Source organism: Palaemon carinicauda, chromosome 11 (assembly GCF_036898095.1).
Source record: "Palaemon carinicauda isolate YSFRI2023 chromosome 11, ASM3689809v2, whole genome shotgun sequence".
Lineage (NCBI taxonomy): Eukaryota > Metazoa > Arthropoda > Malacostraca > Decapoda > Palaemonidae > Palaemon > Palaemon carinicauda.
Window position 1 is genome coordinate 878,875 of NC_090735.1, and position 17,470 is coordinate 896,344.

Here is a 17,470-nt window from a genome sequence, read left to right on the forward strand (position 1 = left end):
CTGGAGCTGTTTACATGTATATGCGGTATCTGGCCGATAGTTGGCGCTGGTGGGCACACCCGCAACCTTCATGGCGATCGCTCGCGAGTTTTTGTGTTTTTCTGTCGAGCCGTCCGAGACGTCAGCTATTATATATTCACCGGCTAAGTTTAATATTTAAAAATATCTAAATACAACGTACTTTAATCATAAGTGTTAGCGTAAAGTAGCTCACCTGGCTCAAAGGACAGGCCTGATGAATTTTCTCTTACTTGGGATCTAAAATTGGAGTAGGAACAAAAACAGTCAATTTTCTAAACTATAATTTCTTAACTACAGTGATGCACAAAGAAGCCTCTGTACTATAAAGTACACACAATGGTTAAATCCTCAAATAAAATTTACCATAATATACCATAAGACATTTATTCAATACCTTACATACTTCTGAATCACAAAATATATTAATCCTAAACACAACATGTTTGATAAAGATTTTAAGTTTAACTGGTGCTTTGCCAAAGGTACAATGGCACAGTGTAATACAGTACAGATATATCTTCAACTTTTATTATTTGAAGTTATCATCCTTCCAAAATGTTATTTCAAGTAGTTACTTTTTGGTAAATATTTCACAATAATTTCTTCCATCTTATTATCAGGGGCAAAGTTTTATATGACAATAAATAGTCACCATCACAATATAATTACTGTACTATGATTACATTTCGATCTAGTTGAACGACACAATGCTGCTTTAAAACATGCACTAAAAAGCTGATTTTCTTTCAATAAAATAAGTTTGTAAAATTTGAGAAACAACTGTACGAATAACACTTTCACCAAAAAACTTTTCACAAGTAATAATTCCTAATCTACATCAATCACAGCTATCGTTTACTTCGAGAGAGGAACCTGTCTTATACCACGTTACTTGACTATACCCAGGCTCACTGGCATTAAACAAAAGCTGCCAGGTGTCTCAGCCCTTCAAAAATTACCCTTAATTTATTTGGTTTTCATTTCAAAAATTTTTTTAGTTGCTTCGCAAACTAGGTTGACAGATAATTGGCAGTTATTTTAGATGTAATGCATAACAAATTACATTTCTGAAGAACACTTTCACATTTTATCAAATGGCCAATAATACTTGTCGGATCATTTACCAATCTGCCTTTCATGAATCTCAATACACTTCACAAATGCTAAGACTTAAATCCACACAAAATAAACAAAACTTTGAATACCTAAGATATATGATATACAAAGAAATGTCAACATTCTTAATACAGTAACATACAATTCAAAGATAGGACTTGAACTAATCAAGAATTCTCTATTCTATAAAATATATAAAGAAAGCCTTAAGTATATAATTCTTCTTAAAATACATGAAACTCTTCTCTTTTAATTAGGGTACTGTATTTAACTTGGGAATGTTAATACGTGGCAAATTTATTTTCTTTTGTCAATGTTGAAATACTGACTAAAAATAATTTGAAAAATCAATAAAATATTAAATCTGTATATGCCTATGACAATCTATTATCTTCTAAATAATTATAGAAATAACAACTCGCAAATATGACAAATTCGTAGATAATTTGTATTTTTCCTAACTATACAAACCTTAGCTATTTAATAGGGGCTACGCCGAAAGTAATAACCCCTATTTAATAGCGTGGTTTGTATGTCAGTTACGGAACAAATACTTATTCTCAATCAGACTACGAAAATAGTCGGGTTCGAACCATACACTACAGCATTTCCTCACGTGTATTTTCACTTAGCTACCTTAACTTATTACTCAATATACTTGGAAAAAAAATGTAAAGGATTAGCTAATAAGGAATCCAAGCATAAGAAATTTCAAATAAATGGCTACAGTATTACACTACTAGTGGCTTTAATAACTGATTGAAGTTCGGTCCCATTCAAGTTTGCTTATATACTTTCTTCTTCCTCCTCAGTGCCTACATTTGTATTTCTTTACTGCTACAGAAAAGAATTAAAGTTTATGGTAATGTTAACTTAGAAATGCAATGCCTTATCACATGAGACAAAATCCACCCGATTATTAATATATAGCTATCTACAATTTCCCTTTTTCCTTTAATATGTGTGGTTATATATACAAGTGAATAAAATAATTACGTAAAATAAAACTGTAAAACAGCATCAGGATATGAAAGCATGCTGATTTCTTACATAGTGAAGAATATCTATATATCTCCCTTTACAGATGTAAGCTATACAGGCTGTTCAACTGATTTCATTATCATGAAACTCCTCACAAACACATCAACAACCAATTAGTTTCAACTCTAATTTCACAACCATTTGGTACTTATCTTTATGCTAGTAACTATCACATAAGCTGTTAATTCACTTAGTAAAGGCCCCAGATACTACATTGGATACCTTTACGATTAAAATGAACAGCACCAAATAATTATCCCACGGTAACTTTATTTCTGGTAATGAAATCGAATCAAACGTGAAAGAGAATAACAAAAATGATTACACATGGCCAAATGAAAAAAAAATCAGGTAATTTATGTGAGAAATGAATCACTGACTACACATGGCTAACAAATGTGATGGTGACGAAAACTGTTCCACAGACGAGAAAGGCTTCACTGGGACTTTTTGGTGGCAACGTCGTATGATGGTGGTGATTCGCTCTGTAAAGAACAATGATTTCCCTATATGATATGAAATGTAATAAAACAAGACCTAACACACACTTTACTACTTATGTATAAACTCATAACTGCTTGCAACAACCTTCCACCCATTCCACATAACCTCATCACATTCCACATTGCTTCCATGTCAACTCTATCATAAGCTTTTCTAGATCCATAAATGCAACATATCACTCCTTACCGTTTTTGCTAAATTTTTGTAGCATATCTGCCTAACTATATAAATCTGATCCATACATCCCACACCTCTTCTAAAGCCTCCCTGCACTTCTAAGATTGCATCCTCTGTTTTATCCTTAATCCTATTAATTAACACTCCACCATACACTTTTACAACAACACAACTAATATCCATAGAATTACACCACTCGTGCACATCTCTCTTATCTTTGCATAGCGGAACAATACACACAACTCCCTTACCTTTGTATAGCGGACCAATACACATACACCCCATCCAATGGCGCAATTGACAACCTAAAAACATACATTAAACATTCTCACCAACCATTCCAGTACAGTCAAACTTTTCTATAACATCTTAGCCCTCACACTATCTATATTAGGTGCGTTTCCTGCTCTCGTTTCATCTAGAGCTCTCTTCACTTCCTCTCTATGATCTCTCTCATTCTCCTCTCCCATCATTGACACCTCAACACCTGCAACTGCAATCATATCTACCTTTCTATTATCCTCAACATTCAGTAACCTTTCAAAATATTCAGCCCACATTCCCCTTTTACTTTTTTCTTTTTTTTTTCAACTCTTCCACCTTCACTCCCTCCCTTTTACATCCCATCATTCTATTTCCCCACTCTTTTGTTACAACTAACTTTGCTTCAACCAAAAAATTATCAGATTCTGTTAGCCATACTCCTAAACATGTGTACACAGATCTTTCAATCTTCCAAATATCCTTATTGTTATCAACATATTATCCATCAATGCCCTTTCTACCACTTCCATTTGCTACTCTTACCCATGTATACTTATTAATAGCCCTCTTCCTGAAAACGCTACTACTTGACACTAGCTCTTGATCAACACTTATCTAACAGTCTCCAAACACACTTATATCCACATGGTATGCCATACTTCCCAATGACACCTTCTACCTCTCCAGAACTAATTCTGGCATTTAAGTCCCCCACCACAACCCCATAATTCCTTCTACTCAGTCCTTCTATCCACCTAGTTAATTCATTCCAGATTTCATTCTGCTCTTCTTACCTTTTCTCACAACCTGGCCCATACACACTAACAAGAGCCCAACATTCCGTACCCAACGTAACACTTACCCACATTAACTTATGTGACAGCTTGTTCCATTCCACAATTTTACCCAGCATCCATTCACTCAGCAATACAGCCACACCATTCTTGCTCTTCCCCTTTCAATCCCAGACAATCCTGGTCACTTCACCCTTCTCTTTTATCCTTGCTTCACGCAAGGCCATTCATCCATTCTTCTATTCCAAAACAAACTTCCAATCTTACATACTGTATTTTACTTTCTATCATACAACATCCACGCACATTCAGACAACTCAAAACTAGAGTGCAGGAGCAGTCACTCTCCCACCCAACATAGTGTATATGTTGTATATCACCATCCTTGCTTTTAATAGTCTTTTCCCAAATAATATTCTTGTAATAGGGCAGACATAAGTTTAGTACATGCATGAGGAGATGGGCCGTATAGCATACAAGTGCCCCACTACAGTTACATGCATGACACTACTCCTTCACCTGAATATAGCTCACTCCCACCCCTGAGGTCTGCACTCAAATATATTTCCTTTTTTAAGAGATTAACGCTACTGACTAATATCTACTGCTACAACAGAAAAATATACCGAGAAAAAACTTACATAAGCTGGAGGAGCAACGTAAGCGAAATTAGGGGCACTTGGATCAAAATAACCGCTCTGAGCTGCTTCTTGGGCTTTGGCATCTGTAAAGAGAAAGCATAAATGGGTTCAATATGACATTGAGAGAGACAAGTAGATTTAAAAATAAATTATTAAAACGAAAATTTTTTGTTACAACTTTTGAAGGCTATTGTCCCTTTCTCAGAGGGAACGTAAGCAGTTTAAATATTATATAATTGACATATGCTGTACTCGTCTATCTTCTCTCCAAGCATCCATTATTGCAGCTTGGGATTTGGATTATCATGTGAATGATGCTGGTCCACCTCAAAGAGCTTGTCTATAATGTACAGTATTAGCTTCCCTAACCAAAAGTCCAGGGTTAGTTTTCAATAAACTTAATCCAAACTATTCTATCCAATCACTTTGTTCATAACCACCATTAGTGGTGAGAGAACAGCTCCTAGTTTTACCCAATCGCAAGTTTTTAGGTGATCCTACAATCCTTGCTTGGGCAATTATCTGTACCAATTGCCACTGGATGTGCCTGAAAAAAGTTTTCGCTTGAGGAAGAGACATTCCATTTCCCCAAGTCTTTTTCCCTGGTTGGACGGAGCAATTTTGTCTCGGAGGTCTTTGCCATTCTAAATTTGCCCATTTTCATGGAGGTTGCTGGGAGGAATTCTAGCAGTTTTATCTTGAGATGAGGTATTATTTAGTGTTAGACCAACATCTCGGCCAAGTCTGCTAAAATTTACCCACCAATCCAAGGGACGAGGAGGGATGGACTACATTGGCATTGACCCTGGTTGCAAGTAAAGTCAACATTCTTATGAACACTTGAGGGATTGAGCATAGACGGGACTCTACGTATATCCTTGGAGGATAATCTTTAATGATAACCAGTGGTCAGTCACTGATGTTGAGTCAAAGGAAGGGGTTGATTTCCCTCGCCTGCTGGAGCATGATCCAGCAAGCTCTAGCTCATATCCTGACTCAAGGAAAAAGGGAGACAGGTTGTACAAGCAACCATTCCAGGTAAACCCTGAGTTTTCCCTTATGATTCCTCGTAGGTTGAGACAGATTCTGAGCTACCTGGTCAGCTAACTACACCATAGGGAAGCCAACATCCAGCAAGGATTGTGTCTATTGATAAATCCCGAATGGTAAGATGGTTCAATTAAGAGGAACCTGAATCATTTGACTTCCAAAAGAAAGATCAATACTAAGCCGAATGAATGAGGGCGCAGAGTGTTTGCCTAACAGGTAAATATTTCATGTCGATTGCCGACGTGTCATATGATTGGTTTCAACCCACTGTCTCTGCACAGGGATACTGAATCTTGTCCACCAACTGCCTTTGCTGGAATGGGAGTTGGTCGTGTATGTCTGCTTACATTATTTTGGGAATTAGTAGAGTATGTCCACTTACAGACTGCTAAATAACAGACTAGTCCAGTTGTCTTTAGCACATAACGCCATTCCAGTGAACCTCCCTAGTTGCTCGCTAAACTAAGTTTCCATGTTGCGCACCCGAGGTAGCCCCTAGCTTTGCTTCCGGGAACACTGTATACGCCAAAATGCAACATCACTGCTCAAAAGGAAATGTTTGTTAACTAGCTATAGTACTGTAAACGTGAAAATGTTCGTAAGCATATAGCTAGCAAAGCAATCATATCTCATTATCAGTAGTAGGAACTTGTACGCTCTTGGGTGGGACAAGTGTAATCTTAAGCGACTAAATGTTCACCATAGTTTGTAAACGTAAGCATGAGCCAATTCCATCCCTAGAAAATAAACGCTTAAAAGAATAACCACCACAACGGGTTATGTCACACGAGACCATTGTGCTTTGAGGACATGCTGGAGTAAGGAGATCGCAAGGGATCTGATACCGATACTGTGTGAGTTATGATGAGTTCTTTAGCCCGTAAACAGGAGAAGTCCAAGGTAATAAGCCAGAAGAATTATGTTTCACGAGACTCATTTTCAAACCATGGTGGGATGCAGCGGTTAAAAAGCATTCTATATGCGGCAATAACTGGGTAGGACTATGTCTAACAAGACTCTTTATGGCCTGGGGGCACAATGGTGGCATGCAGCGGCCATATTTCTACCTTCCTGGTGAGATCTGGCAGCATATGGGCAAGCGCGTGCGCAACCGAAGTAGCTCATATCATCCATTTATCATTCATTATAAGGGTGTTAGCTTGTAGGGTAATTATATACCAAATCAAGTGACAATTGTTAGACATGGAAAGGAGGCAACTGATCCCCAACGTCCAAGATACGGTACTTAGTTAGTAGTAGTAGTAGTAGTTAGGCGAATGTTAGCAAGCACTTTAGCTGCGGGCTCTGACAAGACAGTTACGCAGGTATGGAAGCTTGCACATCGATCCGCATGCTCAGGCAACTTAAAAGTCTGTGCATGATCTCTCCCTTTTGTATAGCTATATAGCGAGCTGAAGTTCACAGAGTTACTGGTTACTCATATTGAGAAGACGTTATAATAAGATATGTTGCATAGAAAGATCTGTGCTGTTCTCACTGTACTTGTGTGCTATACAATATGTCACGAGTGAGGTATTAAGCGCGTAGGATGGAGAGAGCGCTGAACACCCTCTACAGTTGGTAAGTGTTTGGTTAGGTGCATAGGTATGAGCGTGTACTGAATTCCCTCAACTGTATGCTGTGGTGAGAGGGGGATTTAGTGAGTAGCTGTGGTTGGGGGCTGAACTCCCTCAACTGTTTGTTGCGACTTCAAGATGGTTCTAGCATGTAGCTGCGTGCGAGTGTTAAGCTCCCTGTGAGGACGAGTGAGTATGTGAGCTCGTAGATGGCAGTGCTCTCAGCTCCTCATTCCCTAACCTCACTGGGTTAGGGGTTTGTGCTTCGGTGAGGTACAATGTAGGTAATAACAGCAGAGATATGGCCTAGAAGAGGTTTCTCCCTTATAAGATATTACAACATAAGTGGTACAGATTCCGAAGGGTGGGGGCCCGAAGGGTGGGGCCTCATAAAGCTCCAAGAATTTGTTTTGCCCAAAAGCACAAGACTCATCGATGTAAGACGGCAACCACAGGCGATCAGGCAGCTGCTAACGAGACTCGTTTTGCACCCTGAGGGTACACACGGAAGGAAGTCTCTCCCGTGGACAGGAAAGAGGACCAACCCTTATTGCCCCCGTCGGCAATTCTCCCCACAAGAGGGAAGGTTGCTAGACAGTGGCTGGTGGAGGGTAACTTTCCCTTGGAAGAGAAGTTGTCCAGCTCCTGGAGGCAGACCTCCGGCCAGAGGTCTCTACTTCCCGTCAATGAGCTGAAGTCAAGTTGAAGATTGGACTTTGAAAGCTGCCCTCGACGTTGAAAATGCGTTTGATAAAGCATTTTCTGGGTTACCCTTGTTCTCCACCATAGGAGGAATGAGGCCTGTCACTAAGGGCATGAGAAAACTGTTGGTGCATTACCTCCAGATTCTCGGAACGGAAAACTGAAGTTAATCCTTAACTGTAGACTTTCGACGAACCATTCCTTAGCAGAAAATCCGAAAGCCCCAAAGGAAGGCAGGAGTTGTCTCCCCAGGTGGTGGATGACCCCGAACGCTTGGCAACGATGTCCGCACCTACGGGTTGTCCAGGAGTCGCAAGCTCTATTGGTGGATTACCTGTAGAGCGCCCATCCCTTACTCGACCGTCCTCCAAAGGAGAACATGCGACCAGAGTCAGAGAGGAGGGGTCACACTCGAGGAAGATCCCGAAGGAGAAGAATAACTCAAGACTTCCTCTTCACCGCTTACCAATCTCACCACTGGAAGAATGGTCACTCCTGACACTTGATACCAGGAGAGTCCTACAAGCAGAGAGACTAAATGCAGGACGAAGGGAAAGGGAAACCGTCTCGGAAACCGAAAATAGGTGCCGCATTGGCGGCCTTCAAGGCTGAGCATGCCCGTAAGACGGGGATCATAAGAACTCCAGAATTAGATAGGTCATAAGGCCATTTTGTTAACAGTCGAAAGAAAATGGAACAACCTCACTCCTCCAAGCCAAAAGCAAGTGACGATAGCATACAGGTGTGTGTGTGTGTGTGAGCAGAGTAGCCATTACTACCCCATACCCACCCACCGCTAACTAGTGGTAGGTAGTTATACCTCACTATGTCTAGTCTTCAAGCTTTGCCGAAAGTATGTTCCCTATAAAGAGCGAAAGGGTTTGTATTTAATGACGGAACAAATGAGAGATTACTTAACAATCTCCCATGGCTAAACTAGCCTGAAAAAGTCATACCTACATAAAGATGGGTTACATTCTAGTAAGAACAGCAAAGATTTCCTTTTTAAATTGTCCCCTCCAACTAGATAACAATTCAATACATACCAGCAGCAGACATTCCAGTTGCACCAGCAAAGCCATATCCATTTTGGCCACTTATTCCGGGGTAAGGAGGTGGGGCGTTATACATGAATACACCATCGGCTAGAGAGGAAAATGAGAAATTGTGATAAAACCTTTTTGGTCAAGCACTCGACAAAATAAAGAACCTTCGTTACATTTAAAATACTATAAACATGTGCTGAGCAAATAAAGTAAAATCTCTCTTCAATAGTGCCTAGTCAATTTTTTTCAATAACATTTAGTGCTCAACACTAGTGACCTTGAGTATACAGTACACTGTATATGTATATATGCAAGGAGAGGAAGTAAATTGTAAATTGGTACTGCTTGGGTGGCACAGCCCACCCTCCCCCATTATCCATCACAAATGAAGCTTCATATGCTGATTTCCCTTCTGCCGCTACCTCGGCAGTCACCAAGGTAACTCAAGGTAGCAGCAGGGGTTATCGGAACTGCATCACAATTGCTTGCCATTCATTCTTATTTCTAGCAGACAATTTTGCCTCTCTCACAGCTATACTATGAAATAACTTCCAATCTACTTTAAATACAGCAAACGGGAGGCAAAAGAAAAGTCTAGAAAAATTGGAACCTTCCACAAACATCAATAAAATGACGTACTCACCTGGGGGCCTGTCGGGGAATGTATTTGTTGGAGGTACCCAGCCATAATAACCACCATCAGGTGGAGCATAGGCAGGTGGTGGAGCTTGTGACCAACCAGCCGCTGGTGGAGTGTATGGTGGAGGAGCATCTTGATAACTGGGGTTCACGTAGCGAGAAGCTGTGAATTTATTTGTACATTAATATTTTGAATGCACGTAAGTTTTTTTTATAAGTACTATTACTATACAGTAATACCTCAGGATACGTAAGTTTTGGTATACAAAAAACTCGCTTTACAAAAGAGACTAATGATGAGTATTTTGCCTTACATTACAAAAAAAAAAAAAAAACTCATAAAACAAAACAAAATTTGCACTGTTAGCTTAGGTATATTGAATGATTTAAATGTATTTAGTTCTATTTGATCATACCAAAAAATCATGTTACGAAAGTCACTCCAGAATTAATTAAATTTTAATCCTGAGGTATTACTTTAATGTAAACAATACTCATCATCAATATTATTAAAGTATAATTATCAAACATTACTGCAAGTAAACCATCAATAATCTGGTACCTTCTTTAATACAATAATAAGGATAATCAACAGAAATTACATAATTACAATTAAATTTATGACATATCATTAACTATCAAAGACTTCTGGCTTCTTGTTATTGCATATGTATTTTACTTTTGCTTCAGTATTTCCCTATAATGAAACATTAGAAAAGACATAAATACCCCCTCAATATCATTAGTCATTTGCAAATAAAGACGAACTGAATATCTAAAACTTCTTTTGAGTTCATTCAAAATTCTGCCTAAAAATACATTTATAGACATTACGTACAAGTCTCGATGTAATAGTGGCTGATGCTATACTGTATTGTACTGCATAATACTATATCAAGACGAAAATAGCAACAAGCTAACAAATTATATAAAATCGACAAAATAGGAAATATTTCCAAAGGCTAATTCATTTAGAGCTGTTGAAAAATATTATCAACACTATTACACTAAAAAGAACTAGATTGCAAAACAAGATTGGAAGGTAGTACATGTATCTCTATACCGACAATGGAAAAGAAATTGAAGCCTCCCCCACTCTCATTAGTATATATTTTCAGATATTTTTTTCATATTCTTACAGGACTTCACCTCTCCAGTAAAAGTTACTCATCATAAATGCCATTTATTTATTTAGTCTATATTTCTTTTGATTCCGTGCAGTGTAAAATGTTTACAGAAGGTGCTGCCCAACTTACAAGAATTTGACATACAAACATTCAGATACAAACATAAATCCCATTAAAAATAAATATAAAATATTATAACAAAATATATTTAATACAATAACCAAAATGACATTTTGCAATAACCAGACATTAATTTTACATGAAACCTACGGATACGGATAAGGATAGGGAAGTGGGGAGTATGGGGAAAGGATAAGTACCCCTGGATACAATCCAGTTTATAGCCAGAAGGCAGGTACTCGGGATGGGAAGGAATAAGGAAAAAGGGAGAAAGAGAAGTACAGGAGAAGAATAAAAGAGAGGGTCAGACCCTCATGCAATATTAGATAGTAATTAGAATCAGTTTGAGAAAAGAAAAGACAGGCAGGGAAAGCAAAGGTTTTTTTTGGTTCTATGTCTAGCCCTTGCTACAGGAGTCTGTTCGTCTGACACCTACTTTGATGGTTAAAAAAGATATGATGGTTGAAAAATTATGATGTTTTAACATGAAACCTAACTATTTATTGCTTTTGTAGCTGGTAATCAAGTAGGATTTAGATTAGGCTTAAGTTAGGCCAAAATTTAACAAAATACGACTTACAAAAGTTTCTTTGAACCTATTAAGTTTGTAAGTTGAGCACCTTCTGTATATGTTTAAACAGAATTCTAAAGAACACTTACATAGAGAAGCAACCTTTAGCATAGCCTGACCAAATTCAATAGCTCCACCATGCTTGAATGTCAGCTTAAACTTTGCCTCCCCTGTCCATCCCCCTCCATGCTGTGCCGTCACAACTCCCTTGATATAATTTGCCCCGAAGACGGGTTGCTCAAGCTCCACCTGATGTAAAAGAAAATAAAAGTGGAATGAAATAAACCTACGTTCACAAAGCCACATAGAAGACAACTCAATTGTGTAACTTTATGAAATGGTAATCAATTATAGTCACTAAGCAGGTCAAAATCAACGAAACATACGTATGGGAAAGTGTAGATTACTATTGTAGAATGATTTTCAGCCAAGAAGTAATAAAACCAAATAAAATTATAAGATGTATCAATGAATACACAAGCCACAAAGTCTCAACAAAGCACTTTGGAGTTTTTACATTTAAGGGTAGGTAGAATGCATCAATACAAGCAAATTCCTTCAGCACTATACAGAATATAAATGCGACAAGAAACTTAACCCTTTTACCCCAACGCCATTTGGAACTTTCCAACCCTTAACCCCAAGGTGTTTTTTTTTTTTTTTTTCAAGCACATTTTGCAATATATTTTTTTTAAATTGCTCTAACAGCCTTAATTTTCATCAAAGAGAGGTCAGGTTGGTCTCATTATTTTGGAAAATGCCTAAAAATTCTCATTAGGTTATCAAAAATATGCAAAAAAAACCAGTTTTTTGCAAGGACGTACCGGTACGTCCATGGGGGTAAAGGGATGAGTTTTGTGAAACGTACCAGTACGTCCATTGGGGGTAAAAAGGTTAATTTAGCTTTGGTATCAGATACTGTAGTTCATAAAGAACAAATACAGTAAAAATTACAAAATCAATAAAGCTAATGAAATTATAAATGCTTAAAAAATCTTTCAATGATGCAATCAAAATATGAGTAATAAATTATTTCTATATCAAGATTACTTCATCATAAAGAGGACAGAATTTCCTTTTGGTTAAATACTGCACTTAAGTAAAATTCTTAGTATTAACTTAAGCTGGAATAGCAGCAATGTAATATGATTTTCTTTCTTAATTCTGTAATTCCTACACATCTGAAAAAACTAAAGCTCTATCTTGAAATCATTTTCATGTATGTAGTCACCACTTTTACATATGGTTTTGGGTATTGATCCATCCAAAACTGAAAATTCCTTGAAATAATAGCAGTGAGTGCTTGTGTATGGGAGAGCCAATCTACAACAGTAACCTAATGGTTACGTTCATATCTAACTAGCAATTTTTGTTTTAAAAAATTACCTAAATTGGAAAATCAACAGTAATGGTAGAGAAAGGTAAAAAAAATGTTTGTTAGTTAAGAAAATATGACAGACTTTCAAGATTTTCTTACAAAATGGCGAAAAAGGATAAGAAGTCTGGTCAATTTAGTAATTTGTATGCCAACCCTTGAGTGCTTGTGGCAAGACAACGTATTACTATACAGAATGTGATACTGCGTACAAGCAAGAGTTGTGAATTTTAACTTAGCACTCAAAAGTATCATCACCCTTCTGTCTCAGACATGGATAAATAGCTTTTAAACCCGCAGTTGTAGTATTACCAATATAACATGGAAGGATTACATGGGGCATCCTATGCTTAACACATTTCCCGAGAAAAATGCGCTGCAGGATGATACATTACTGTAAACAATGGATTCCCTCATCAGTTGCCACCATTTTGGCTCCCGTTCACCTGTGATACAGGTACAGTGGTATTGGAAGTTAGAACCACTGTGAGTGGGAACTCAACTGAACATCAAGTATTGAAATCAATTTTACTTACAAAATTAATGCAAGTTAATGTGAAGACCATTTGCTGAATACCTAATGCCCTTGGTTTTGAAGGACAGTGGTACTTGGTATAGAAACAGAAGGGTAAACTCATGGAGTTGTAACTAGATCACCCACCCTTCCATAATAACTTGTAACACAGACCTCTTAGTTTCGTTATTGCAATTTGTACAGTTTCATCTCATGAATGATAATGGTACCCTAACTATATCCCATATTTACATATTATAATTTGTAATTCATTTACTGCTAAATATTTAACTAACTAAACTGTTCACTCTATATCTATCAACACCTAATGCTGTATTTACATTTAACCACAAATATATTCATTATAAAACTATCCCTGCTGCCACTAGTGAACCAGGGCCCAACATACAACAAAATCAAACTTGACTCCCTTCAAGTAGTGTTGCAAACAGCGAAGCTCATGTTTAAAACTTTCACCATAGATAAATTCCTTGTAGAATTAATAAAAGTGGCTACTCCCCTACCATCATGAGCTTTTAGTCTTTAATTCTGGTAAATAAGATTTGTTAAACTCATTACAATCATTGATAATGAGATTTTCAAAAAAGAAAGACATAGCATTTATTGAAAAACCTCGTAGGTTGTCAAACACTGCTCAACAAATTTTTTTGACAGGTACTCATTTGTTTAGTCTTCTTTACATGAAATTATAACGCTCTAACTGGGCAAAGGGAATTCTCATCACTTCCATCACTCAGAACCCTTTTAAGAGGAAGAATGAGATAAGAACATGCTAATATTCTCACAATGAAATAATTTTTTGCTGTGAAACATTCCAAAAGTGGGATCAATGACCCTTCCCTTTTGAATTCCACTAACACAGGTAGCTTGCAGAGAAACTATCTTATTTACAATTCTCATAAATGTTAGTCAACTAAGCTATAAATCCTAAAAAGAAAAATAATAAATCTATTCTAAACTAAGAGTGTACAGAAAAATAAGCTACATTATAAATGCTGTAGAATTTTGGACAAAGGACAAGGCAACACAGATGAATATGCAATCAAAATGCTGGTGCCACAATGGATGGGGAACACATTGTTTACAATAACATACCCTATCCATTACATATATCATAGCAAAAAAGGGTAGTACATGCATCTTTACAAAGTTTTATTATAGTTTTCAATTCTTTTTGTCAATGTTATGTGGCTAAACTATCGGCATACATTTTGAATTGCAAATGAACTTCAGGGAAGTTTCATTGATTATAAAATGACAAATTTGAAAGTATTTTGTATTTTTCCTAACTATATAAACCTAGAGCTATTTACTATAGATACGTATTTTGATAAAAGCTGATATCTAGCTATAAAACTTTTTCATCAGCATCTTCTACGCCTATCCACAGAAGGCAGGTATAAAACTTTTTTGGGATGTATAACTGCCTGCAACTGGTTAGCTAGGGGTGGGGGGGTAGACCAGCCTCCCTCCTCACACTTGCACTAGTTGAACGACGCCACTTTTTTATTGCAGGTAGGACTTTCTGGGGGATAGGTGATGGCTGGTCAAGTAGGAGTAAAGAGCTTAAGGTTTGAATTGTTAAAAAAAATACAAATTACTTTCAAATTTAATTTCACTCTTTACTGAAGAGACTCAACCTTAGGAGGGCAGAAGTCCTCAACCAGCTGGCTGGTATCATGATCCAGGGTGTGACTGTGCTTCACACAAGCTTAATAGAGGTACCCTAACACCTTATCAACTCTTAAATATGTGCAAGAGCTAACAGCCTGGGCAATTCCGTGTGGTTTGTGAAAACTAAACATTGTGACTTGACCAGGTAAGGATTCTTGGAGTAATAAAACTCCACTAATTAACCTAGACCTTGCCTGACTCCCCTTTGCAAGGAGGACAGGGATACAAATATATTTCATATACCAGGTTACACAAGGGATACTGAGGTCAGCTGGCAGAGTTACGCAGGTGCCATACCCCAAGGGAGAGGAAGATGGAGAACGAAAAAACCAGTCATACGATCATTCATCCCAAACTAACTCCTGCAACATGAAGTTTTTATGATAAAACAAAGTTTTATGAATACTTACCTGGCAGTTATATATATATAGCTGAGTCTCTGACTGCGGCAGAATTTAATCGAAAATCGTGGCAACCGCCTTGTGGTGGTTGTGTGGTTAGATGGTTAACAACCCTTACAGGGTGGTACTTGGAATCATTCCCATTTTCTGTTCCTCAGATTATCTTTGCCTGACCTGTCTTCTGAGGGGAGGTGGGTGGGCTTTAAAATATATATATATATAACTGCCAGGTAAGTATTCATAAAACTTTGTTTTATCATAAAAACTCCATTTTTATGAATAGAACTTACCTGGCAGTTATATATAAATAGCTGATTCACACATTTGGAGGAGGGAAACAGACAGAAAAAACATAGTTGGGGAAACAACAAAAGAGTTGTAGGAGAACAAACACCTTGATTCCTTACCTGCTTAGGTAGCTGACTTCAAAGGTAACTGCCTCTAGAGTCGCTTTCCCTTAGGAGTGTTCAGCCAGGAGTAGACCTGCTACGCTGCAAACAACTCAATCGAGTCTGTCAAAGGAGTAGGACCAACAACTTGACTAGACTTCAGAAAACTACCTTCCCATATAAAAAAACTGCAACCTTACTAAAGCTAACCCTCTAACCTTGCAGAAATAGATATAAACTATCTATCTGGACTGAGGGAACCGTACCACAGGACGAGGACCTCAGACAACCATAAAAAAAAAAAAACACAAACCCATATACAAGTACATAAACTAAGGTTGAGTGGGGGTAGTAACTTCTTTGCCTAATACAGAAGCCGCAGCTACGTATGGGCCCAAGGTATAACACTTGTCATAGTCCACTCTTACCCCTCTGAGGTAATGAGAAGCGAAGACAGAGTTGCTCCTCCAGAACGTTGCGTCCATGATCTGCTTAACCGACATATTTTTCCGGTATGCCAGCGAAGCAGCAATGGCCCTTACTTCGTGAGCCCGTACTTTTAACAGGGCGAAGTTTTCTTCCTCACAAAAGAGGTGGGCTTCCCTAATAGTTTCCCTCAGGAAAAAGGACAAAGCGTTCTTTGACAGGGGTATTTGAGGATCCTTCACTGAACACCATAAGGAGTTGGAAGCACCCCTCACGCTCTTAGTGTGGGCCAAATAAGCCTTGAGAGCCCTAACCGGGCAGAGGAGGCTTTCCTGTTCCTGACCTACTAGATTCGTGAGGTTAGGGACTTCAAAAGTCCTAGGCCAGGGTTTCGAAGGGTTCTTATTCTTGGCGAGAAAGTCGAACCTCAAGGAACAAACCGCTCCATTTAGGGTGAAGCCTACACGCTTCTCGATTGCCTGGACCTCGCTGATCCTCCTGGCAGTCGCTAGAGACAAAAGGAAGAGGGTTTTCTTAGTCACATCTCGCAGAGAAGCTTACGAGATAGGCTCAAACTTCCTGGAGCACAAAAACTTAAGCACCACATCCAGGTTCCAAGAAGGGGGCCTTAAGTGCACCTGCTTCGTTGTCTCAAAAGACCTAATGAGGTCCTGCAAGTCCTTATTCTGAGATAACTCTAAGCCTCTATGCCTAAAGATGGTTGAGAGCATGCTCCTGTATCCTTTAATGGTAGATACAGCCAGCTTAGCATCCTGCCTGAGGTACAAAAGAAAATCTGCAATCTGGCTCAGAGAGGTAGAGGACGAGGAAACCTTGCGCCTCCTGCACCAAGCTCTAAAGGTCTCCCACTTCGACTGGTAGACTCTTTGTGAAGAGATCCTCCTTGCCCTGGCAATAGCTTTCGCCGCTGGTGCCGAAAAGCCTCGAGATCTAACGAGCTTCTCAACAGTCTGAAGGCAGTCAGATTGAGAGCAAGGGGGTTTTGGTGAAATCTCTCGAAGTGGGGTTGTCTGAGAAGATCTGGACTTGCCGGGAGTCTTCTTGGAAAGTCCATCAGTAACCCTACCACTTCAGTGAACCATTCCCTCGCAGGCTAGAATGGAGCCACTAGGGTCATTCGTCCCGAATCGAGGAGAGCGAACTTCCTGACAACCAGATTGATGATCTTGAATGGGGGAAAGGCATACATGTCCAGCCCCGTCCAATCCATCAAGAAGGCGTCCACTGCAACAGCTTCCTCGTCTGGGACTAGGGAGCAG

The 17,470-nt window shown here is 38.6% G+C and overlaps 1 protein-coding gene across 1 annotated transcript in view; it reads right to left on the minus strand.

Moving 5' to 3' along the window:
* Positions 1-285: 285 nt before the first annotated feature.
* Positions 286-17,470, minus strand: part of Wbp2 (WW domain binding protein 2) — a 30,528-nt gene continuing 13,343 nt past the window's right edge. The window contains exons 3-7 of the mRNA XM_068382860.1: positions 11,480-11,639; positions 9,577-9,735; positions 8,934-9,032; positions 4,559-4,641; positions 286-2,663 (exon numbers count right to left, since the gene is read on the minus strand). Coding sequence (XP_068238961.1) covers positions 2,616-2,663; positions 4,559-4,641; positions 8,934-9,032; positions 9,577-9,735; positions 11,480-11,639 — 549 coding nt within the window. The 3' untranslated portion in view covers positions 286-2,615. The remainder of the gene's footprint in view (positions 2,664-4,558; positions 4,642-8,933; positions 9,033-9,576; positions 9,736-11,479; positions 11,640-17,470) is intronic.